At 41.6% G+C, this 24,485-nt stretch overlaps 1 protein-coding gene and 1 long non-coding RNA gene across 4 annotated transcripts in view; one reads left to right on the top strand and one right to left on the bottom strand.

Moving 5' to 3' along the window:
* Positions 1-24,485, bottom strand: part of eaf2 (ELL associated factor 2) — a 62,917-nt gene that overhangs the window by 2,536 nt on the left and 35,896 nt on the right. Inside the window, exons 3-5 of the mRNA XM_069935912.1 lie at positions 19,834-19,970; positions 17,884-18,041; positions 5,641-5,883 (exon numbers count right to left, since the gene is read on the bottom strand). Coding sequence (XP_069792013.1) covers positions 5,641-5,883; positions 17,884-18,041; positions 19,834-19,970 — 538 coding nt within the window. The remainder of the gene's footprint in view (positions 1-5,640; positions 5,884-17,883; positions 18,042-19,833; positions 19,971-24,485) is intronic.
* The window catches only part of LOC138762250 (uncharacterized), a 36,416-nt gene continuing 32,290 nt past the window's right edge, over positions 20,360-24,485 (top strand). Inside the window, exon 1 of one of the 3 annotated variants that reach the window (XR_011356858.1) lies at positions 20,360-20,422. This is a non-coding gene — a long non-coding RNA (uncharacterized lncRNA). Of the gene's footprint in view, positions 20,484-24,485 lie in introns of all 3 variants that reach the window. The other 2 variants (XR_011356856.1, XR_011356857.1) reach the window with 2 other exon arrangements.

Here is a 24,485-nt window from a genome sequence, read left to right as displayed (position 1 = left end):
CTTTACTCAGAGAGGTTACTGTGTGGAATGGGCTTCCAGGAAAGGTGGTGGAGGCAGGGTCAATTTTGTCATTTAAGAAAGAGTTGGATGAGTATATGGATGGGAGGGGGATGGAGGGATATGGGCAGGATGCTGGTAGGTGGGATCAGAGGAGGGTACTTGGATCAATGCGGACTAGAAGGGCCAAATTCGCCTGTTTCCGTGCTGTAATTGTAATATGGTTGTAATAACGTTATTAAGAGTTAGGGGAATGTTCCCATAAAGTTTTAGCATGCCAACTTAAGATGAAACAAGTTTCTAGGACGATAAATGCTATTAGAAAAGGTTCGGTTGTTACTTATAAACCCCAGGAGATTAATGAAGAATTTTGTTTATTTTATCAAGAGTTAAATACTTCTGGGGTGGTACAGGATAATGATTGTATTGACATTTGTTTTGTCAGGTTTGGACTTGCCATCATTGGAAAAGAATTTAAGGCTAAAGAAGCTTTATTGGCTATGCCAGGTGGAAAACCACCAGGGGAAGATGGATTTACTTCCAAATTTTATAAAGAATTTTATGATCTATCACTTCCTGTATTTATGGATGGGGGGAAGCAACCTATTGACATGGGTTGTTTTCTGAAATCTTTTTCTAAAGCATTAATTATTGTTATTCCAAAAAAAAAGAGACCCACTCAAAGTCGGTTCATATAGACTGATTTCATTATTGAATGTTGATTATAAAATAGTAGCTAAGGTTTTAGCCAATAGTTTGGCTAAATTTTTGCCACAGTTGGTTCATGCAGATCAAGCTGGTTTTATTAAGAATAGATACTCTGTTGATAATATTGTTAAGTTAATTTCTTTAATTAATGCATCTAGAAAGCAACTCAACCAACTAATGATAGTAGCTTTAGATGCAGAGAAAGCATTTGATAGAGTGGAATTGAATTTTTTTTTAAAATTTAAAGTACTGGAGAAATTTAAATTGGGACCAGGCTTGACATAGGGATTCATCAGCTAGGGTGGTGACAAATGGACAAATATCATCATCTTTTAATTTAACCAGATCAAGTGGACAAGGATGCCCTTTGTCACCAGCCCTATTTGTGTTGGTAATAGAACCACTGGCACAATTGATTAGACAAGATGTTAATATTAAAGGTATTAAAGTAGGTTAAGATGAGTATAAAATTAAATTTATTTGCAGATGATGTTCTAGTATACTTAACTCATTTTGGAAAGATTTGGGTTATTTACAAAAGTGGCTGGAGCAGTATGGGAATATTTCGGGTTATAAAATAAATTGTGACAAAAGTGAAATATTACCAGCAGCAACTGGAGATTATTCTGATTGTAAACAATTGACACAATTTTGGTGGTCTAATATAATTAAATATCTAGGAATAGTTATTGATATTGATTATTGCCACTTATACAAGTTGAATTATATTCCTTTATTAAATAAAAGTAAAACTGATTTACTCAAATGGAGAGATTTACCATTAACTCTATTGTGACGTTGTCAATTGTATTAAGATGAATATTTTACCATGTATACAGCATCTTTCTCAACCTATTTCTTATAAGCTTCCAAGGACTTTTTTAATGAAATGAATAAATCAATACGTTGTAGCGGCTACTCCAGTAGAGCTACTAAAGAAATACAAACGCATGCCAGAGTAGTCAACTCAAGACTGATTTATTGAAGCGTTACAAGCGGCTTTTATTCCCTGCCTGTCCTGGGCTCCACGAGACAAGGTTGGACCTTGTTAAGGAACAAGGGACCAGCAGGTTTAAATTGAGACTTGTTAATGTCCCGTGCCTTTCAGCATGGGACCCAGCTGATCAACGTGCCGTCCCTCGGCACTCAGTACCGCTAGCATGCCAGCCCTTAGGTAAATCCATGCACTGCACTGACAGTGGCGGTTCGCATTACCACGCTGAGCGCCCACTCGGCCTGCTACACAGTTGCTACAACGTTTATTTTTATGGACGGGTAAATTGTCTAGTGTATCGTTGCAAAAATTAATATGGAAATATGCTTTGGGGGAGCTTCAATTGCCACATTTTCAGAATTATTATGAGGCAGCCCAGTTGAAATTTATTAATAGGATGTTTGATATGACTTCTTTTCCTATTTGGGCCAAGATTGAATGAACAAAATATAGATCAATTTATTTATAAATGAAATCCAAGTCTTTTACAAAATTATAATTTACCTGTGCTGAAACATTTGATTGATGGATGGTATATTAGGGACCGAACTATTGGGACCAAAGGTAAAGTTTCAGTCAAAACTCCATTGTACAAGAATAAATTGCTTCCTTTTTCGGTAAATAATGCTTATTTAAAGCAGTGGGAACAGAAGGATATTAGATTGGTGGGTAATTGTTTTGAAGGGAGATTGTTATTGTCATTTTATAGATTGAGGGAAATGTTTGGGATCAAACAAAGTATTTAACGTGCATATTCTCAAGAATGTACTTGGTTAGTGGAGAATTTAGGCCGTGAATTGAGTTTACCTAAATGTTCTAACTTTGAACTTTTGCTGATGGAAGGGGGCAAAAAGGTTTTATTTCAGAAATGTATGATCTGTTGCAGCAGAAGATGACCAAACCCGATTTATATAAAATGAAAAATAAATGGGAAACTGATTTAGATACTACAATATCTCAGGAAGAGTGGACAACAATGTGTGAGGATAGCATGACCAAATTAATTGATGTGACATTTGGTTCATTATAATTTTTTTTACTCCTGAGAAGTTAAAAAGATATGGCTTTAGTTCTTCAGCTACATGTTTCCAATGTGGGAAAGAGATTGGCACTTTTTTTACATTCAGTTTGGCTTTGTGAAAATGTGAATCCTTTTTGGCAAAGGATTATGGAGTTTTTGGAAGGTTTATTTAAATTTAAACTAACACTTGATCCACTATTATTTTTAGTGGGATATATTACTACATTGCTGTTGGGCTTTAAATTGGATAAATTTCAAATGATATTTATTTATTTAGCTTTAGCAGTTGCTAGGAAATGTGTATCCGTTCCATGGAAGTGCTCCTTTGGAAAAGATAACTTCTATGTGAACATTATTCTTTTCTTATTAACAAATGGGATCCGTATTTGAAATGTATGGGTTTGGAAATAAAATAGTTTGATATAGATGAGAATGGCTCTCTCTACAGCGGCGAATAATAATAATAAGTATTATTATCGCTCTTGTTTTTTTTGGGAGGGAGTAGAGGTTAGTGGGGGGAGGTTGGGTGGGAGGGGGAAAGGGGATATATGGGGGAAAAATATTTGTATTGTATACTTTAACATCTGTATTTTTTTTTTTCCTGAATAAATAAAGTTTTAAAAAAAGAATCTCCATTCTTTCCTATTCCCTCTTTTTGGCACAAATGGATTCGTGGCCAGTAAGGGGGGTGGGGGGGGGGGGGCGGAGAGAGATTTTCTCCTGCTCTTTTTAAGTGGGCTGAATCTTGAGCTTGGGACAGATTCCAAAATTCAGACTTTGGCTTACTGAGTGGTAGGGGTAACAAGTTTTCTACTCGTCAGCAATGGAAAGGTACGACACCCTGTAGTCCAATCAGCCAAAGACTTTTCCTTCTACTCTTAGCAGCAAGGGTAAATAACCAAGGGAGAATGGAGGAGCTGCCGTGCAAAGTTGGCTTGGAATAAGTCTTGTAGGCCAAAGAGCACACAAATAAATCAGGAGGAGCTCAGCCACTTGGTTCTCCTTGCCTAGTCCACCATTCTTTATTACATCATCACCACATTGTTGCGCTTCCACAGTAACTAAAATTGTGCATTTATTCCTATTCTTGATTCTGCATTTTTTAAAACCTATTTATCTCTCCCTAATCAAGTCTCAAGGACTCTCCTTCCATCATCCTTTGAGGAAGAGTTCCAAAGACTCATGAACCTCAGAGGAACTTTCACCTTCTCTCAGCCTTAAATAGATAACCACCCTTTTTTAAAAAAATATCACCCCCAAGTTCTAGGAGTAAAACACAAAAGTCTGCAGACATGTCTTCAAGGTCACACGGACTGTCAAACCAAGACCACTCGAACATCGGAGCAGCAACATCTAATTTTTCATGTGAACACTCTCCAACCAGATAGCATTAACAGGCTTCTCTGGTTTCTGTGGGCCTACTCCCTTTCCATTCCTTCGGTCTTTTCTTCCAGCTCTCCACCCCTTCTCTCTCCATTCATAGTCAACTCCCCTTTCCCTTTTTGCTGGTGTGCCTTCCCTCCATTTTCCACCTATTACTTCCTGCCTGCGGGACTGTACTCCATCCCCTACCCCCACCATTTTGTTCGGGGGGCCTGCCTAAAATTTTTCACACCTTGATGAGTGGCTCAAACCCAAAACATTGGTTTTGTATCTTATCTTTGCTAGAGAAATTTACTTTTTCACCTGCTGAGTTTCTCCAGCATTGTATTTTTTACCTCTAATACTAGATTCATCTATTAGAGGAAGAATACACCCCATGTTCATCTGGGAAAGACCCCTCAAAATCTTGCATTTTTCTGTATGCAAGGAAGGAGCATCTATTCCTCAGAAGTTTAATCAGAGATGATCAACCTGTGCTATTTAATTCTGGAGACACAGCACAGCAACAACCCCTTTTAGCCCATGAGCACACGCCACCCCATTACACTTATGTGGCCAATTAACCTATTAACCCATATATCTTTGTAATGTGGACAGAAACCAGTGCACTTGGAGGAAACCCATGCTGTCTCGGGGAGAACATACAAACTCCTTACAGTCCGAGACAGATTCATACCCGGGTCATTGGTGCTACACTAACCATGAAGCCCAGCTGTAAAGCATTAGAGACTGTGTCCTTAAATATACTTAAGACACAAAACATTTTTGCATTATTAGGGGAATTGAGGGATATGGGGCAAAGGCAGGCAAGTGGAGGCGTCTAGGGCCTGATCAGCCACAATCCTGCTGTATGGTGGAGCAGGCTCGACGGGTCAAATGACCCGTTTTTTTATGTTCCTGTTTTTTTATGTTCCGCGAAGCCAAGCCAAAGAAAAAATAAATCAGAATTTACAATAGCCAATCAAGTTACCAACAAGCTTACAGCTTAGGGAACAGTAGCAGCCAGGGGAAATCAAAGTGGTTGTAGGGAAAGTGATCAAATTCTAAACCAAGATTGTTGGAGCTGCAACTCTGGTACACAAAGTGGCTTGGGATCTTAGACCATAAGATATAGGAGCAGAAGGTGGCCATTTTTCCCCACTGAGTCCTATCGACTATTCATTCCATCATGAGCTTATCCATTCTCCCACTCAGCCCCACTCCCCTGCCTTCTTCCCATAACCTTTGATACCCTGACTCTTCAGATGCCTATCAATCTCTGCCTTAAATACACCCAATAACCTGGTCACCACAGCTGCCTGTGACAGAAAACTCCAGAAGTTCACCACTCTCTGGCTAAAGAAATTCCTCCACATCTGTTTTAAATGGGTGCCCTACAATCCTGATGTTATACCCACTTGTGCCTGACTCCTCTACCATGGGAAACCATATCATTCACCAAAAGATCCTAATAATTAGCCACGCTATCTGATATGGGTCACATCTGATATTTTAAAAATATTATTCAGTTAATTAAGAAGAAAAGAAAGTTACTGACGTAGTGTATTCAGAGTTTCTTCCGGCTTGTTAACACATTCCTGAGGTAGCGATGTTGATATTAATGGCATTGAAACATGAGAGGAAGGCACAGTGGGAGGTAGAGGCTGAGCTGGCTTGAGTGCATCATCTTCAGAGTCACTGGAGCTTTCACTGCTCGAGGAAGACGACGAAGAGCCTTTAGAGTCTGATGAACTGTCTGATGTACTCATCTGATCCATGGCACCAACCTCTGCCATCAGTTCTATAAATGAGATGTAGAATGTGAACACAGGAACAGAAGACATAGGAGGAGATTCCTTGTGACTGGACCACCATTCACTAATATGTCCAAGCCCCACACATACATCACTATTCCTTTATTATTCAATATTCTACTGACCTCTGTCAAAAATATACCTGAACCTGGATAAGCAAAGAACATAAGCAGGTAAGTGGGGTCCCGTTGCACTGGAGAATGGTGTGTAGGTATTATAGGGAGATGATTCAAATATCCATGTCAAAAGCTGGAGCCAAAACAAAGGGATGGATTACATTGATCACAATGCTTCCTCATTCAGCAAAATGGGATAGATCCAAGAAATGCAGGCACAAAGTTAGGGCTGTCAGTTTGGAAGTATTGGGAAGTAATGGAAGTAGCAGAGACAACTGACCAGATGGTGTCAATCTTAGTAGCAAACTCACAGGCTGTTGGTTATGAGAATGTATGGAGATGGTCTGACATGATCAAGATTGCTTGTAGTGTGAAGAAACACCCACGCGATCACTGCACTTCAGGATAATCTTGAACAATGAACACTTTATATTGTTGAGCTAGATATGTGAGGGAGCAGAAATATAACAGAAAGGTAGAGAGGCTATTAGTTGCACAGCATTGCAGTTTTTTTTTCCTGCCTTTCGAGGATGGTTTCAATAAACTTCCAGCAATATATATTACAGTAAAAAAAAGCTTGAAACTTCTCAAAAACAATTTGATAATTAAACACCGAGCAACAAAATAAATTGACAAGTTAAAGCTGAATGTCAGGTACAAAAGACTAAATATCAAGAGAAGGAGGAAGCCAAGGTGAACAGAGAGGCATGTTTATAAATTGCAAGGCAGGTGGGTGATTAAGTTTGACTTTTGAGCTCATGTAAAATTACTGTAAAGATCTGGAGACATTGAAATAAATTGCTTGAGCGAGATAGTAAGTGATAAGGTTCTACAATTGTTTCCCCTCCCACATAATGTGAATGGGCAGATGAGATCTGCCCTTCATAATTCCTGTGCTGGATACTGCGGTCAAGGGACTCGCATCAGGCTGCGAACTGCTGGAGACTGGCTCAAAACTGGCTGAAAGGGTACCAGCTATCAGAATCAGAGAAAACACATCCAGACACGGAGAAAATACAAATTCCTTACTGACCGCGTGGGATTTGAACCCCATTCCTAATCTCTGGTGCTTTAACAGTATTGCACTCACTACTACACCCCTATTTTGAGATGATATACTCAGCAACAAGATACTGCTCATCAGTCTCACAGCCTAAAGGAAGAAGTCTAGAATCCAGTTGCTGAGAGGGTGTCAAGTCCAAGTAAGGACCAGCCTCTGAGGTATGATCATGCTTGGCACCTGAAACTTGGTTCTCTAGGTGGATCAGTGGAAGATCAAAATGAAAGCAGCATCCGTGGACTAGTTTGTCCGGTCCAATGTCGGTGAAAGGGACAGTTTGATGATCACCAGTCAGACTTCATGATGATCAGTGCCAATGGATGGTGCTGCTGGAGTGAGATGATGCTGCACAGTCTTTCAGCATCTAACAAGGTACGTTGTCTGGTCCCACTGCTTTGCACAGGTTCACCCTGGGTAGGATCCTTCTCAGTTCAGCCATGGCTATGCATGGTTTATACAAAAATGCTAGAGATACTCAGCAAATCTTTATGAAGCAAAGATAAAGGTACATAACCAATATTTCAGGCCCGAGTCCTTCAACAAGCTTATGAGCAAAAATCAGTCAGGCACCTGAACAGCAGGAGGTTGGGCAAGGTGGGGGGGGGGGGGGGGGGGTGGTGGAGCAAAGGCCCAAAGGTAGGAGATCATGGGTAAATATGGGGGAGAGGGCACGAGACAATAAGCTGAAGTGATAAGGAGAGCAGAAATCTCTCTGAAAGGAGAGGGAAGGGGTTGGAGAGCTGTGGGGAAAGGAAGCGGGATGGGGAAAAGAGAGGAGGCGAAAGATGAAGGAGGGACAGTTAGGTGTAGGGAGAAGAACTGGAAAGGGGAAGGGAAGAGGAGAGCAGGTTAGCAAAAACCAGAAAAGTTGACATTAATGCCAATGCCATCTGGCTGGAGAGTGTCCAAATGAAAAATCAGGTGTTATTCCTCCAATTTATGGATGGTCTTGGTGGGACAGTACACAAGGCCATGGAAAAACATGGGAGCATGATACAGAACTGAAATGGTTGGCTACTGGGAGGACTACTACAGGTGCAGACAGAGCAAAGGTGCTCAGCGAGGTGATAAATTTCAGGCTGGTGGCCATGGCATTGGGAGCTCCATCAGGTCAGCAGCAGAGGTGTTGGGAGTTCCATCAGGTTGGCGATCAGGGCAAGGTTTAAGACAAGGTTGGGTGGATTTAAAAAAAAGAGTAAGGGAATTAAGGGATATGGGGGAAAGGCAGGTAGGTGGAAATGAACCTATCATCTGATCAGCCACAATTTTATTGAATCACAGAGCAGGCTTGACAGGTCTTATTTCTTGTGTTCAAAGTTGACATGTTGGAATTTCCAACTGTTTTAGGTCAATGTGATTGATGTCATCAGCCACCAGGGTAAGTTGCCTGGGCTTCACAGATGGCCCTGTATAGCTCTGAAAATGCTGGCCCAGCATTTTCAGGAGGATCACAGGCCTGCTGTAACGAGTGGCTGTGAATTCCCTGGGCAAGTAGAAGGACCTGCTCTTCACCTTTAAGAGCTTGAACTCTGGTGAGAAGCAGGCCTATCCTATAAAGACATTCATACTCCCGTCTTTGTTGATAGATGCATAAACCCCCTTCTTCAGGTCTTAACAGAGGCATTAGAATTTCTGTCGGCTCAAAAGGAGACAAGGCCTTTACCACAGCTTACAAAAAAAACAAACACACATATTCATTTCTTTCAGGACACCATGAAGTTGACTTTCTTTTTATAATTCACTCGTCACAATATTGTACTTTTGAACCCCAAAACACCACCCAGCTAAACTCCTGACCTTTTTATTGGCTCACCACCACACAGATAATCCTGACACACTCACCCTCCTCCTGCATTTGAGATCTATCACCCATATACTGACCCTTAACACATCCATGTGTGTGCATTATTACCCCAGTGCATGTATCGCTTTCATCATCAGCGGTGCCCGTCTCTGCTCCCGACAAAGGTAAGTATGCGACCATGACAGCCCCCCGACACTCAGCCATGCAAGGAAGCTACTGATTGTAACTGTTTGCTACGTAATGATCCAGAGGCTTGACAGTTCAGCCTGACCTCATATGAAACTGCAAGACAGATGATGCACGGTCCAACTGGCAAGGGTCCTCTGGCTCTGGCTCCAATGCAGAGTATAGACCATAAATATATGTCAATTTCAACCTGTCAAAGGAAACAGCATTTGCTTTTCCATTCCTATCGATCACAAAAGTCTTCGAGTGGCGTGGCAGCATAGTCTTCAGATGTAAACAGATAAGTATATCCCCAAGTTGGCAGAAGCTGGCCTACCGAGTCAAGGTGCACGTGATGGAAATGGGAATCCAGAACAAAATCCCCCAGCTTGGATTTCGTGCGCCTGGAGACTTTAGAGCAGTGCATCTCAACATTTTACTTTCCACTCACATATCACTTCATGTAAACCCTATGCCATAAGTGCTCTGAGATTAGTACAGGATTGCTTAAGGTGGGATGTAAGTGGGAAGGGAAGGTTGAGAATCACTGCTCGAGACCCAATTGTTACTGAAATATTTTGCTTGAGAAAAATTGTCACTGGCCCATTTCCTTAAGTCATCCCTTACTAATCATAGAGCACCTATGGCACAGGGAATACTTTACTTAAAAGTAGTACGCGAGTGGAAAAAGGTCGAGAACCACTGATCTAGGGTCACATCTTGAAGATGGAAACCAGAGTTGATCCAGCGATACCAGAAGAGATCGGAAATTGGTGAGCTGTGCATGAGCCTTGGCGGTCAATGTCACGCCGAGACCGGCTGTCAGCTGCGGCATTCACTTTTCCTCATGTGTGCTGTTTGGTCAATGAAAAATGTAGGATGAAGACCAAGTGCCAAATCTCTCTGGGCAAGTAGAGATGTGTGCTTGAACTCGCAGTACACGCAAGAGGCTAATGGTCTGTATAAGTGGTGAAAGGACAAGCTTCCAACAAAAAGCGGAACTGTTTCACTGCGAGATAAATGGCCAAGAGTTCTCCATCAACATACTATACTTTGCCTGAGCCGGTGACAGTTTGATGGGGAAAAAAAACACCAGAAGTTCCAATTGCCCAGGGACTCATTGTTATAACACTGACAGCTGCATCTGTGGTAAGAGAGAGCAGTGAAATAGAGACTCTGGTTAGAAAAGGGAGCTCAAAAAATTTATTCCTTACCTGATAAATCGAGAAAAGGTGGGAAATCAGATTTTGGTATATTGATCCATTTTGCTGGTCCGACATGTCATGACAGGATGATTAACACGATTAATGTAAGGGATCAGCAAGTGCAATATAACTTCTTACATCAGCTGTACTTAACTCCACAAAAGCTACATAAATTGAAATCTGAAATATCAGACCAATGTTTTTGATGTGACCAATGAGGCCTTTCTGGGAAGATTTGGGTAATCTCCTGGAATAAATTACTGGAACCACTTCCCTTAAGCACCTGAATTATTTTTATTGGGGAATTTAGAAGATGCAAAACTTAAAATGAGGCTGTCAAAATATTAAAATTTGTTAAGCTCGCTTTAGCAAGTGGCCAGGAAATGAATAGCAGTTACTTGGAAATCTGATTCCCAACTAAGTTTAGCCCGCTGGAAGATAAAAATGAATAATTGTGTTCCGCTGGAGATGACCTATAGCCTCAGAAACAGGTAGGATGTATTTTCAAGAATACGGAATTCATACCCAAGATATATCGGGGTAAATCTTTAGCAATTCCCCCCCTCTTGTCTCTATCCCCCTTGGTGCTGATAAGTCAGGTTATTTGTCCCTTGATGGGAGTGGGGTTTGTCCTAGATGAAGCCAATCTTTTTTTCTTCTTTCTTTTTCTTCTTTGTTTCTTGGGTGAGAGGGTTGTTCTTATTTTGTTCATCTTTCTCTATTATCTTTCTCTCCCTTTGGTTCAACAGGATTTGTATTTCTGTAGTGTTATTGTAATTTTTTTTTCTTTATCATAATTGAATCATATGTTCACTCTTTTTTACTCACTTTCTTTACTATTGACCTGTGGATCGATATTGTATTATTTTGTTAATATTATTGATACTGATCTTTTTCTTTTTAATTATTCTTCATTGACTGCATGTTGATTAAAAATTCTCAAAAAAGAAGCAAGGCTTTTGATGTACAAGCATCATGGTATTCGCAAGCGTCGTCCTCACATCGCTGAAAGCATGCACGGCAACATCTCCAAAGTCAGTGATCTTTTGGACACATACTTATCGGATTCTTTTAATAGCTCAGTAAGGGGTCATTGAGATGCTGCAGCCTTTGGCAGGAATCGGCAATAAAAACTCATCATGCCTAAAAAATATTGCAATTGGCCAAACGTAATGAGTATAGGAAATTCTCAAATCTCTCGCAATTTCGATTCATCTGGAAAAATACCCACGTTGCATAACTCTGTCCTAAAAATAAGATCAGCAGCGCCAGAAACAGATCTCTATCCACTATCAATGAGAAGGTACTGTGACCTCATGGGGTCACCACTTGTAATGGCACTAATTTACCACAGCTTACAAATAAAGAATACACTCGCTCATTTCTTTCAGCATACTATGAAGGAGACTTTCCTTTTATCATTCACTGCACAGCATTGCATTCTTCAACTCCCACACATCACCCAGCTAAACTTCTGTCCTTCTCATCGACACACTGCCACACAGGAGATCCTGACACGGATAATGAAGAATAGTCACCAACTGTCTAGTGCAGATCTACCAACTTGTATCTGAAGGTAAACAACCAGAGATGGTGGTCAACTTCAGGTCGTCAAGAGGATCCAGTTCCTCGGAGTGCACTTGGCAGAGAATCTCACCTAGTCCCTTAACACCAGCTCCGTGGCCAAGAAAACCTAGCAGCGCCTCTACTTCCTGCAAAGGCTGATGGAAGTTCAACTCCCACTTCCCCCTCCCCCACCTCATTCTCTCTACATTCTACAGAGGATGTATTGAGAGCATCTTGTTCAACTGCATCACCACCTGGTTTGATAGCTATACCTCCTTGGACTGCAAGACCCTGTAGAGGATAGTGAAGTCAGCGGAAAAGATCATTGGTGGCTTTCTTCCTACCGTGACGGACATCTACATCGCCTCCAACCGCGCATCTTGGCGCCTCACAGTTCGGCGGGCAGCAACCTCCTTTGAAGAAGACCGCAGAGCCCACCTCACTGACAAAAGACAAAGGAGGAAAAACCCAACCCCAACCCACCAATTTTCCCTTGCAACCGTGCCTGCCTGTCCAGCGTCGGACTTGTCTGTCACCAACGAGCCTGCAGCAGACGTGGCCATACCCCTCCATAAATCTTCGTCCGCGAAGCCAAGCCAAAGAAGAAAGACGGACGTTTACAACACTCGATGCAGAAGAAAGACAATAAACATTATGAAGAGCTCCACACACCATTTAAGTAAACTGTTCTCCTGCCAGCTCGTGGAGGTACTGCAGCACTAGGGCCCATACGTCCAGATTGGGCAATAGTTTTTTTTCCTCCCAGACCTTCAAACTCCTGAATTTCCAGAACATATATGCATAAAGTACCTAGGTATCTTGGCACATATATACGCACAAGTAGGTTCGCGCAAATAGGTTCGCGCAAATATGCTCCCTGGTCCTGGAGAAATGCTCTTGTCTTTACTGTGTGAGCATGGTATGAATAATAAATAAAGATGACTCCACTTACTCTCCTCCTCCTGAATCTGAGATTCATCACCTGTATGATGGCACTTAACACACCCTCGCATCACATCGCTTACATCAGTGGCGGCCGGCACCGCTCCCAACAAAGGTAAGTACGTGACCACAGCAGCCTTCCAGCTGGATGGACAAATTTGGAGTAGAGTCCTGGATCCATGTTTCTGTAATTACTGGAGTGCAGTGGTGCTTCATTTCACTCTACCTCAGATGCAGTTTATTTTCCAGATATCGAACGTTTGCAGTAAAGTAGTCAGGGCCAGGTGGATTAATTTTGAGCCTTACATAAATACTGGAATGCGCACTTCTGCTCACCATTTCCAATGACCTCTTCCCTGGGTTTCTGTCGTGGTCTTAAACTTGGCATTAGGGACTTGCCTTCTTCAAGTCATATTCGCACAGTCCCTTCATGAACTCATCCTCGAGCTTGGTAGACTGGAAGGTTTTAGTGTTCCTTACATTTAGCAGTGCTTTTTGATCAGACAAGACAAACAGAATGAGAGTTTTGTGGCTTGTTCATTGACAATAAAAAAATGTAATATTTAAAAAAATGTTTTGACCATACAATGCACTCAAGTACAAAGTTAAAGAGAACAAATATAAAAGTAAATCCAGTATTTACTCCATGATAGTTATAACCCAATCCCCCAACCCACCCAAGAAAGACCCCAAAAGAAAAAAATGTAGATATAGAAAAAGTAAGAAAAAATATAAAGAAATAGAAAAGAAAGAAAAAGCAGGTGGATTGCTAAAAAGTGCCGTACAGATCACAAATTCATATTCAATTTAATTTTTCTTTGGAGAGGATCAACACAGGCCACAAGGGCTAGGAAGAACACAACTGAAGATTTACACCTAAGATTTGTAAATATAGGCACCAAACTTAGGTAATCTTCTCAAGGGGAACCCAGCTATGCATTCCATTGGGCCATACCTAGATGTGAATCAGACTTCAAAGTAACTGCTCTACATTTTCCGGCCACTGCCAATACAATTTTAACAAATTCTGTTTGATGTTTGGATCGTTTCAGTTTAGGTCTTATTCCTATAATATTCCCCAATAAAAATAATGCTGGGTTTTGTGGAAATTGAATTCCTGTCACCTGCTCTAAGAAATTTCCTAAATCTACCCAAAAAGGTCCCACTTTAGAACATGACCAAGTTGAATGTAGAAATGTTCCTATCTCCTTGCCACAGCTAATAGGTCTGATTTTAATTTATTTAGTTTCTGTGACATGAAATACATTGATGCAAAAACTTATATTGTACTATATCTTACACTTATCAAATTAGTCATACTATCCAGTACAATTCAGACCAGTTTTGTTCATCAGTTCTTGCATTTAAGTCTGATTCATGTCAATAAATTCTGATCCTGACCTTTGTTTGGAGCTGGAGTGGCTGCTGCAATCATGTATAGTCAGATTTTCCAGGTTTTAGGACAGGATCAGAATTTACTGTCCTGTTCACGAGTCATGAAAATCATGGCTTTACAGGAGGCACTAATTAAAATGGAATCAAATGTATTGCAAGAACTGGGACAGTCATCTCCTCCTGAGCCTGGTTGATGTAGCCCATTGTAGGTGGCACAAACTAATGTTGGATGAGGAGGCTGATGGGGTGGTTGGCAAGGAAGAGGACAAACTTCAAAACTACCAAGACATTTCCCTTCCAGTTGATGGAATGTGGCTACTACTGCAATGTACAGAGCACAGCAAAACGTTCACTCAGCAAGATATTTCCAATGACTTGACTTGCATCAACTATATTGATGAAACAGTCAAGAAAGCACATCTGTGCCTCTACTTTCTAAGAGGACTAGGAAGTTCAGCATGTCCCCCTGGACTCAACAGTTTCTGCAGTTGGCACAATAGTATTTTTGTTGGATGCATAACAGTGTGGTATAGGAGTTGCACAATTCAAATCAAAAGGTGGTCAATGCATCTCAGGGCGGCACGGTTAGCATAGAGGGGGGCACAAGGCTGTCACAGCACCAGCGATCGGACCAGGTTTGAATCCCATGCTGACTGTACACAGTTTGTACGTTCTCCCCGTGACTGCATGGGTTTTCCCTGGGGACTCCAGTTCTTCCCACTGTTCAAAATGTACCAGGGATGTAGGTTAATTGGGTGTAAGTTGGATGGCATGGGCTCGTAGACCAAAATGTCCTGTTACTGTGCTGTATGTGTAAATTAAATCAACAATGGTACTCTCCAGGTTTTGTACTGAATTATTCAAACAGTGGAGTATCACATGCTGTCTGTAAGGAGTTTGTACATTCTCCCAGTGTCTGCATGGGTTTCATCCCACCATCCAAAGCATAGGGTCTGTAGATTAATTTGGCAGCAATTGGACGGTATGGGTTTAAATGGCCAAAATAGACATAAAATTTAAAAAATTAATTTAAAACTTCAGGTCATGTCACCTGATTCTCACGTCACCTGACAGCAAAAGCCACCTCCATTGTCTGTCTCATCTAATCTTTTCATAATATGATATTTTTCCCACCAAATCCCCCCACCCCCCCCCATTCTTCTGAACCAATGATCCTCACCAATCTTTATAAGCCAAGCTACACAACTTTGCAAATAGAATATGGAACCTTATGGCACAGGTCCTTCAACCCACAATGTTGTGCCAACCTATGATAAACCAATGCAAATTAAACCTTCCTCAGCTCACACCCATGAAAGTCTGCAGATGCAAACACTTCTCAAACAAGTGTTTGGAGCCTGAATGGTGATGAGAGAGGAAGTATGGATGCAGGTGGAGCATCTCCTACGGTCTCACAGGGATAGGTGCCAAGGGGTCGATTGGTGGGGAGGGAGGAGTAAATGAGGTTGGACAGGTATATGGATAAGAAGAAGATGGAGGGTTATGGACATTGTGCAGGGAGGTGGGACTAGAGAGGGGTGTTTGGTTCGGTGCGGACTAGAAGGGCCTAATGGCCTGTTTCCGTGCTGTTAATTGTTATGTTATATTATATAACCAATTGGATACAAAATTGGCTTTATGATAGAAGGCAGCAAGGGAGGATTGTTTTTTTTAGATCAGAGTCCTGTGACCAGTGTGCTGGAATTTGTTATTTAATGATTTGGATGCAAATCGTTAGTAAGTCTGTGAAGACATCATAGGAGGTTGTCTTCTTAGCTTATGCCAAGATCAAGTGAAGTGGGCAAGAAGTGGCAGATAGAATTTAACTCACATATGTGAGACATTGCATTTTGAGAAGTTAAACCAGGCCAGGACTGCATAGTAAAGGGCAAGTTCCTGGAAAATGCTGTAGAAAAGAGATATTGAAGAGTAAATAGTTTGCTGAAAAAAAATGTTGATGCAGGTAAGCAGGCATGATTGCCTTAATCAGTAAGGCAGTGAGTACAGGAGTCGCGTCTCCAGAATGGAGGACCATCGCCTTCCCAAGATCGTATTATATGGCGAGCTCTCCACTGGCCACCGTGACAGAGGTGCACCAAAGAAAAGGTACAAGGACTGCCTAAAGAAATCTCTTGGTGCCTGCCACATTGACCACCGCCAGTGGGCTGATAACGCCTCAAACCGTGCATCTTGGCGCCTCACAGTTTGGCGGGCAGCAGCCTCCTTTGAAGAAGACCGCAGAGCCCACCTCACTGACAAAAGGCAAAGGAGGAAAAACCTAACACCCAACCCCAACCAACCAATTTTCCCTTGCAACCGCTGCAATCGTGTCTGCCTGTCCCGCATCGGACTGGTCAGCCACAAACGAGCCTGCAGCTGACGTGGACTTTTTACCCCCTCCATAAATCTTCGTCCGCGAAGCCAAGCCAAAGGAAAAAAAAAGAAAAAAAGACAGGAGTCGAGATGTACAAGATATTGGGGTAAAACGCAGAATTCTGTGGACTCCGTGGTTGAAGTAAAAACACACAATGCTGGAGAGACTCAGTGGGTCAAACAGTGTCCTTTACATAGCAAAGGCAGATTGCCATGAAGATTGGACTTTACTGCATTCCATTAAACCTGCTTGCCTTTTCTTTCCCCTCCCCCATTTCCTGCCTTTCCAATTCTTTCACAAAAGCTTTGCCTTCTCACCGCCCACCCCCCAGTGCAGCTGTCCCCTCCTTCCCTTCTCCACCTATCATCTCCTGTCTGCCACCCCCTTTCCCCCTCCCATTTTTATTCTGACACTCATCAGCATTTTCTCATACTTTAGTGAAGGGCTCAAGCCCGAAACGTCAGTTACTTATCTCGGCCTTTGCTACATAAAGGCCGCTGATGTGCTGAGTCTCTCCAGCATCGTGTGTTTTTATATGTACAAGACACGTGCCATTCTGGTTCGCCTACTTATAGGAAGGACATAATTCAGCTGGAAAGGGTGCGGAGGGCTGGAGTTACAAAGAGGTACTGGATCGGCTGAAGAATTAGTCCCTAGAGTAAAGGCTGAGGGGGTGACCTGATACAAAATACTGAGGGATGCCCAACGGTAACATTTCGTGCAAGAAGGAAAAGACGTAAAGGGGCTGCTAAGAGGCAGCTTTTTCCACAAAGGGAGTTGGGTCAGTAGAATAAGCTACCAGAGAAAGTAGAGTGGAGTTCAATTAGGAGTTTTGATGAAGGACATGCCTTGATAAAGGGCTCAACCCCAAAAAGATGATGTATTTTCACCTTTACTATATAAAGGACACTATTTGACCTGTTGAGTTTCTCCAGCTTTGTGGGTTTTTTTTTTGCAATTATGAGTTTGTACAGCTACAAGGGAGAAGGCTCAAGCAGGTAAACAGGATCAAAGGGCCTGCTTTCATGGTGTACAAGGCTAATGTGACAAAATGAGAAAGAAATTTATGAAGTTGTGATAAAATTGACACTCAGGGGGTGTTCCTTCTGATGGTCAACACTAAGAAAAAGGGCAAATTAACTGAGATGAGAATTAATTTATTCACGTAAACTTCTTTACTCAAGAGATCTGTAGAGTTGTCATTGAATATATTCGCGATACAAGTTTGGGGATTGTTGGGGTCAAGAAGATTTCAGACAAGGGAAGTTTCCATAGAAATGGAAGATAGGCAATATTATTGAATAATGGAACAAATGACACGGCAAAATTTTGCTTTTAACGTTGAATCATTCCCACATACCTCGTTCAATGTCATCCATTTGAGAAGCAGGAGAAAGTTTTTCCTTTGGAGGCGAACTCTTTGGCACAAAAGAAGCCTTGGCATTGAAGCGTATTTGTTGTCCCAGGCGATTGGTCTGCTGGTCAAGGCGAGATTGAATTTTGCTACTTCCTTCCGCCCTACAGAAATTCAAAACAACGTTACAGCACAGAGACCACTCAATGGGATCACTAGGTTTCTACCTTCGAGTCTGTATCCCTCAACATAAGCAACCTGGTCTACAGGGAGACCCGAGTTACGAACGCCCAACTTACAGAGAACTCGTACTTACAAATAAATTGTGCCCCCAATTCACACATGAGCATAGTTACCTCACGAATGTTCCTTCCGGCATGCAAGACATTGATGGAAGGAGAGCAAGTGTTAACTTTTAATCATAATTTTTTTCTCTCCATCTAAACTGCTTTAGAAACTGTTTAATTTTTTTTTACACTACTAATACAAACATTTGACTAACTGACGCTAAGAACCATACGTACCTGTTTCAATTTATCTACAGATTTGACTTAAAGACAGGCATACAAATGGATCTAGCTCGTAACTCGGGGACTCCTTGAATACCTACTCTGGAAGAGCACTTCATATTTCAGTTAAACAAGAAAGTCTGTAGATGCTGGGGTCAAGTGCAATTCACCGATGTACTGGAAAAACTCAGCAGGTCACAAAGCATCCACAAGTGAAGGGTAGCCAACAATTTGGGCCTTTCGCAAGGTACAGTAAAATTCCTGGTATCCAGATTCAAGCAACAGGCAAAAAAGGTGGGGGGGGGGGGGAAATAAATAAATAAAATTAAAATAATTTTTAAAAAGTTTAAAATTGTAAAAGTAAATGTTCTACGAAGCAACACAAATCCATGAGCAAATATTCAGCCAGAGGAGTGTCCCATGCCCCCAGCAGCTGTTTGAATGAAGTTTAAATTAAGTTGTCTTTGAGTTAAATGGCAGCACCCAGGTGACAAGCAATACAACATTCAACATGGAACAGGCCCTTTGACCCATCTAGTTTGTCAAACTATTTTTCTGCCTAGCCCAAATGACCTGCACCCAGTCCATAGCCCTCAATACCCATCCAATCCAGGTGCCTGTCCAAATTCTTCTTAAATGTTAGAATTGAGCCCACATTTACCACTTCAGCTAGTAGCTCATTCAACACTCCCATCACTGTGAAGTTCTCCCTCATGTTCCCCCTAATCTTTTCCCCTTTCACTCTTACACCCATGTCCTCTTGTTTGTATATCAACTACCCTCAGTGGAAAAAGCCTACCTACATTTATTCTGTCTATACCCCTCATAACTTTAAATACCTCCATCAAATCACCCTTCATTCTTCTACGCTCCAGGGAAAAAGTCCTATCTTGTTTAACCTTACCCTGTAACTCAATTCCTGAAGTCTAGGCAACATCCTAGTAAATCTTCTCTACACTCGTTCGATCTTATTGATATCTTTCCTGTGGTTAGGTGACAAAAAATGTAAACAATACCCCACATTTGGCCTCACCAATGTCTTAAACAACTTCACCATAACAATCCCAAACTCCTATACCCAATATGCCAAAAGCTCTCTTTACAACCCCATCTACCTGTGACACCACCTTTAGGGAACTATGTATCTGTATTCCAATATCCCCCTGTTCTACTACACTCCTCAGTGCCCCACCATTAACCTTTAATCAGCTTCAACTTGCCTAACCCCACAGGAATTTATCCTTTCAGTGCAACTTTCTTAACCCTATTATGATGCATCTTGCCAGACTGGAACTTAAAATTTCAAATTTCCAAACATTTCTTTTATCAGTAGCCCTGCAAAACTTGCCCCACTCTACTTTTGAATGTTTTCTCTAAAAATTAAACACGATTCACTGTACTGCACGTTTTTCTTCAAGCATCAACATGCTCAGTATGAAACACCCACCTGGTTTTCTTCACTGTAATGTTGCTGCTGAGTTTTTCGAGCCGATATTCCCCAGTATCATGATTTATTATAAGAATACATTCTTTTAGGTATGGTCTCTTTGAACCTTTAAACACAGACACAGGTGGCGTTGATCCCTGTGTAAGCAAAATCAGAAATTCTCGTTGGAAGAGTACGAAAATTTGGACTAGCGCCGAGATGCATTACGATCAGCAATGCATTGCTTCAGCAGGGCAATGGAGGCTGATTCAACAGCTACTTCACCAAGAAGTAGATCATCGGGCACTATTAGGCCAACTATGCAGCAACCTAGGGCGCAGACCTGAGGGGCATTGTCAAGGTGGCCAGTTGTTCGGTATTGGGGCCAAATGTGCACTTATTTTATTAGTCGGCGCCCCAGGGTCTGTTTGCAGGGCACAGCCATTTTTATTCTTGTGCACATGCACAAATCCTGGCTGTCACATGTGCAGAAGGTTGCTGTTCTGTGGTCAATTGGCACATGCGCGATAGTTAAGGGTGCAAATTCATAGGCTCTACAGTGCCACCCCCACTAGATCGGGAACCAGATAACCAGCATTGAACCCACAAAGTAAGTAAGCCTCAGAATGAATATCCCTGTGCTGTGTTCCTGTACTCAAATAACTGAACAGGTAAAGGTTTTATTTCTGTTTCGTATTTTTGCTAGTATAACCATTGTAGAAACAACAATCGATAATGATCAGTGTTTTGGAATATGTACATGCAGGGAAAAATATGCCACACTGGAATATGCAAAAAGGCAGACATGAAGTTTTGGAGATTAGAACCTGAGGTTTTAAGTCTTCACTAAGTAGGAATTGCGTGCAGGGATATACATGAACCTTCTGCAAATATTGCTAAGCGATTCTCAAAGCTCAAACTTATGAAAACTTACATACACTCAATAATGTTGCAATGGAGACTAGATGGCTTAGCAACTACATCAATTGAACATGCCCAGGCATCAACACTTAATCTGATTGAACGGTGACAAAATTTGCAAAGGAAAAGGCTCGCTAAGCAAGATTTTGATGCGCTTGAAATTAAAACTTATGAGACTTAAATTTTAACAATTCACAAGATTATCATCTCCGACAATGTTACATTTTTAACCCTGTTTGACTGATTCTTTTGGTTTGTTTCTGTAAGCAAAATTTTGTCCTAACATGTTGGGTTAATTACATGAGTCACCTTAAAAGTATATAGACTTAAAGATGTGTGAAGTAAAAGGTGTTGTCCTTGGCAGAGGTCTGCATTCTACCCAGTACCCTTTAGTTCAAAATGATTTGTGTGCCAAAATATTTCCTATTGTATTTGTCTCTCAAATGAATTCAAAACTTCCTTTAATGAGCAGGGACATCAGGGTAGCTAGGGCTACTCAGGATCCTTTAAACTAGAATGGTTGGGGGGAGGGAACAAAATAGTACAGAGCAGTAAGGAGAAGGTTAGAATGCAAACAAAGAAAGTTTGTAGTAAGTATTTGAATATGGATGGGCAGGTGATAGAGAAGGGAAATGCTCTGGAAGAAGATGAAGGGCAATTGGCAGGAAAAGTAAATAATGTTGTTATTAAAGATGAGGGAAAACAGGGATTAAAAATTGGGAAATCTCTGAAATTCATATATTTTAATGCCAGGAGTATTGTAAAAAAGGTGGATGAGCTGAAGGTGTGGATTGATACTTGGAAGTATGATGTGGTAGCGATTAGTGAGACATGGTTGCAGGAGGGATGTGATTGGCAACTGAATATCCCTGGGTTTCGTTGTTTTAGGTGAGATAGAGTCGGAGGGGCAAGAGGAGGTGGGGTTGCATTGCTTGTCAGGGAAAATATTACAGCGGTGCCTAGGAAGGATAGATTAGAGGGCTCATCCACGGAGGCTATTTGGGTGGAACTGAGGAGTAGGAAAGGAGAGGTTACACTTGTAGGGGTGTATTATAGACCACCCGGAGGGGACCGAGACCTAGAGGAGCAAATCTGTAGGGAGATAGTAGATATTTGTGATAAGCACAGGGTTGTAATTATGGGAGATTTTAATTTTCCACATATAGATTGGGAAACACATTCTGTGAAAGGACTGGATGGGTTAGAGTTTGTGAAATGTGTGCAAGATAGTTTTTTTACAACAATATGTAGAGGTGCCGACCAGAGAAGGAGCAGTGTTAGATCTACTGTTGGCAAATGGGATGGATCAAGTGACGGAGGTTAGTGTTGGCGAGCACTTCGGGTCCAGTGATCATAACGCCATCAGCTTCAATGTCATTATGGAAAGAGAGAAGTCAGGGCCAAAGGTTGAGGTTTTTGATTGGGGAAAAGCTAGATTTGAGGAGATGCGAAAGGACTTGCAGGTTGTGCATTGGGACAATTTGTTTTATGGGCAGGATGTAGTAGAGAGATGGAAGTCTTTTAAAGATCAGATTTTGAGAGTGCAAAAGCTTTATGTTCCTGTTAGGTTAAAAGGAGGGGCAAAAGGTTTGAGAGAGTCGTGGTTTTCAAGGAATATTGGAAACTTGGTTCGAAGAAAAAGGGAGGCGTACATTAGATACAAGAAGCATGGAGTTAAGGAGATGTTTGAAAGATACATTGAATGTAAGAGGAATCTTAAGAGAGGAATTAGGAAAGCTAAAAGAAGGTACGAGAAAACTATGGCAAGCAGGGTGAAAACTAATCCAAAAGAGTTCTACAAATATGTTAATGGTAAGAGGAAAGCTAGAGACAAAATTGGTCCCTTAGAAAATCAGAGCGGAAAACTGTGTGTGGAGCCTAAAGAAATGGGGGAGATATTGAACAGTTTATTTTCTTCGGTATTCACTAAGGAGAAGGATATTGGGAGATGTGAGATAAAAAAAAGCAAATTGGGTAAATATGGGGAATATAGAGATTACAAAAGGTGTAGTTTTAGGGCTTTTGAACAATATAAAGGTGGATAAGTCTCCGGGACCAGACGGAATCTTCCCCAGGACATTGAGAGAAGTGAAGGAGGAAATAGCAGAGGCTGTGGCGGTAATTTTCCAAATGTCATTAGATATTGGGATAGTGCCGGAGGATTGGCGCATTGCGCATGTGGTTCCGTTATTTAAAAAGGGTTCAAGGAGGAAGCCTGGCAACCATCGGCCTGTAAGTTTGACGTCTGTGGTAGGTAAATTAATGGAGAAAATTCTTAGAAATAGTACTTATAAACATCTGGATAGACAGGGTCTGATCAGGAGCACTCAACATGGATTTGTGGGAGGAAGGTCATGTTTGACCAATCTGATTGAATTTTTTGAAGAGGTGACTAGGAATGTGGATGAGGGTAGTGCAGTGGATGTTGTCTATATGGACTTTAGTAAGGCCTTCGATAAGGTACCACATGGAAGGTTAGTGAGGAAGGTGCAGTCTTTAGGTATAAATTTTGAGATAGTCAAATGGATTGAACATTGGCTGAAAGGGAGAGGCCAGAGAGTGGTAGTGGATAATTGTCTGTCAAGTTGGAGGCCGGTGACCAGTGGTGTGCCTCAAGGATCTGTATTGGGCCCATTGTTGTTCGTTATATACATTAATGATCTAGATGATGGGGTGGTGAATTGGATTAGTAAATATGCAGACGATACTAAGATAGGTGGAATAGTGGATAATGAAGAAGGTTTTCAAGGATTGCAGAGGGATTTGGGCTGCTTAGAAAAGTGGGCTGAAAAATGGCAGATGGAATTTAATGCTGATAAGTGTGAGGTGCTTCATTTTGGTAAGAAGAATCAGAATAGGACATATGTGGTAAATGGGAGAGCATTGAGGAATACAGAAGAGCAGAAAGATTTAGGAGTGACGGTACATCGTTCCCTGAAGGTAGAAACTCACGTGAATAGGGTGGTGAAGAAGGCTTTTAGTATGCTGGCCTTTATCAATCATTGCATGGAATATAGGAGTTGGGAGGTGATGTTGAGATTGTATAAGACGTTGGTGCGGCCTAATTTGGAGTTCTGTGTGCAGTTCTGGTCGCCTAATTATAGGAAGGATATAAACAGAGTGGAGAGAGTGCAGAGAAGGTTTACCAGAATGTTACCTGGGTTTAAGCATCTAGAGTATAGGGAGAGATTGGACAGATTAGGTTTTTATTCTTTGGAGCGTAGAAGGTTGAGAGGGGATTTGATAGAAGTATTTAAGATTATGAAAGGGATAGACAGAGTGGATGTGGATAGACTATTTCCGTTAAGAGGAGGAAAGATTAAAACAAGAGGACACAAGTTAAGAATTAAGGGGCAGAGGTTTAGAGGTAACATGAGGGGGAACTTCTTTACTCAGAGAGTGGTAGCCGTGTGGAATGAGCTTCCGGGAGAAATAGTGGCGGCGGAGTCAATTGTATTATTTCAGAAAAGGTTGGACAGGTATATGGTTGAGAAGAAGATAGAGGGTTATGGGCATTGTGCAGGGAGGTGGGACTAGAAAGGGGTGTTTGGTTCGGTGCGGACTAGAAGGGCCTAATGGCCTGTTTCCGTGCTGTAATTGTTATGTTATCAATTCTCATCATCTTGGGCTAATACTTTTCATTCTCATTACCAGGGGTGACACAATTAGCATAACGATTTCTCCAATGCTATTATGGTGCGAACAACCCGGGTTCAAATCTGGCACTGAGTGAGGAGTTTGTATGTTCTCGA

Source organism: Narcine bancroftii, chromosome 4, assembly GCF_036971445.1.
Source record: "Narcine bancroftii isolate sNarBan1 chromosome 4, sNarBan1.hap1, whole genome shotgun sequence".
Taxonomy (NCBI): Eukaryota; Metazoa; Chordata; class Chondrichthyes; order Torpediniformes; family Narcinidae; genus Narcine; species Narcine bancroftii.
This window is presented reverse-complemented; position numbering and strand designations above follow the sequence as displayed.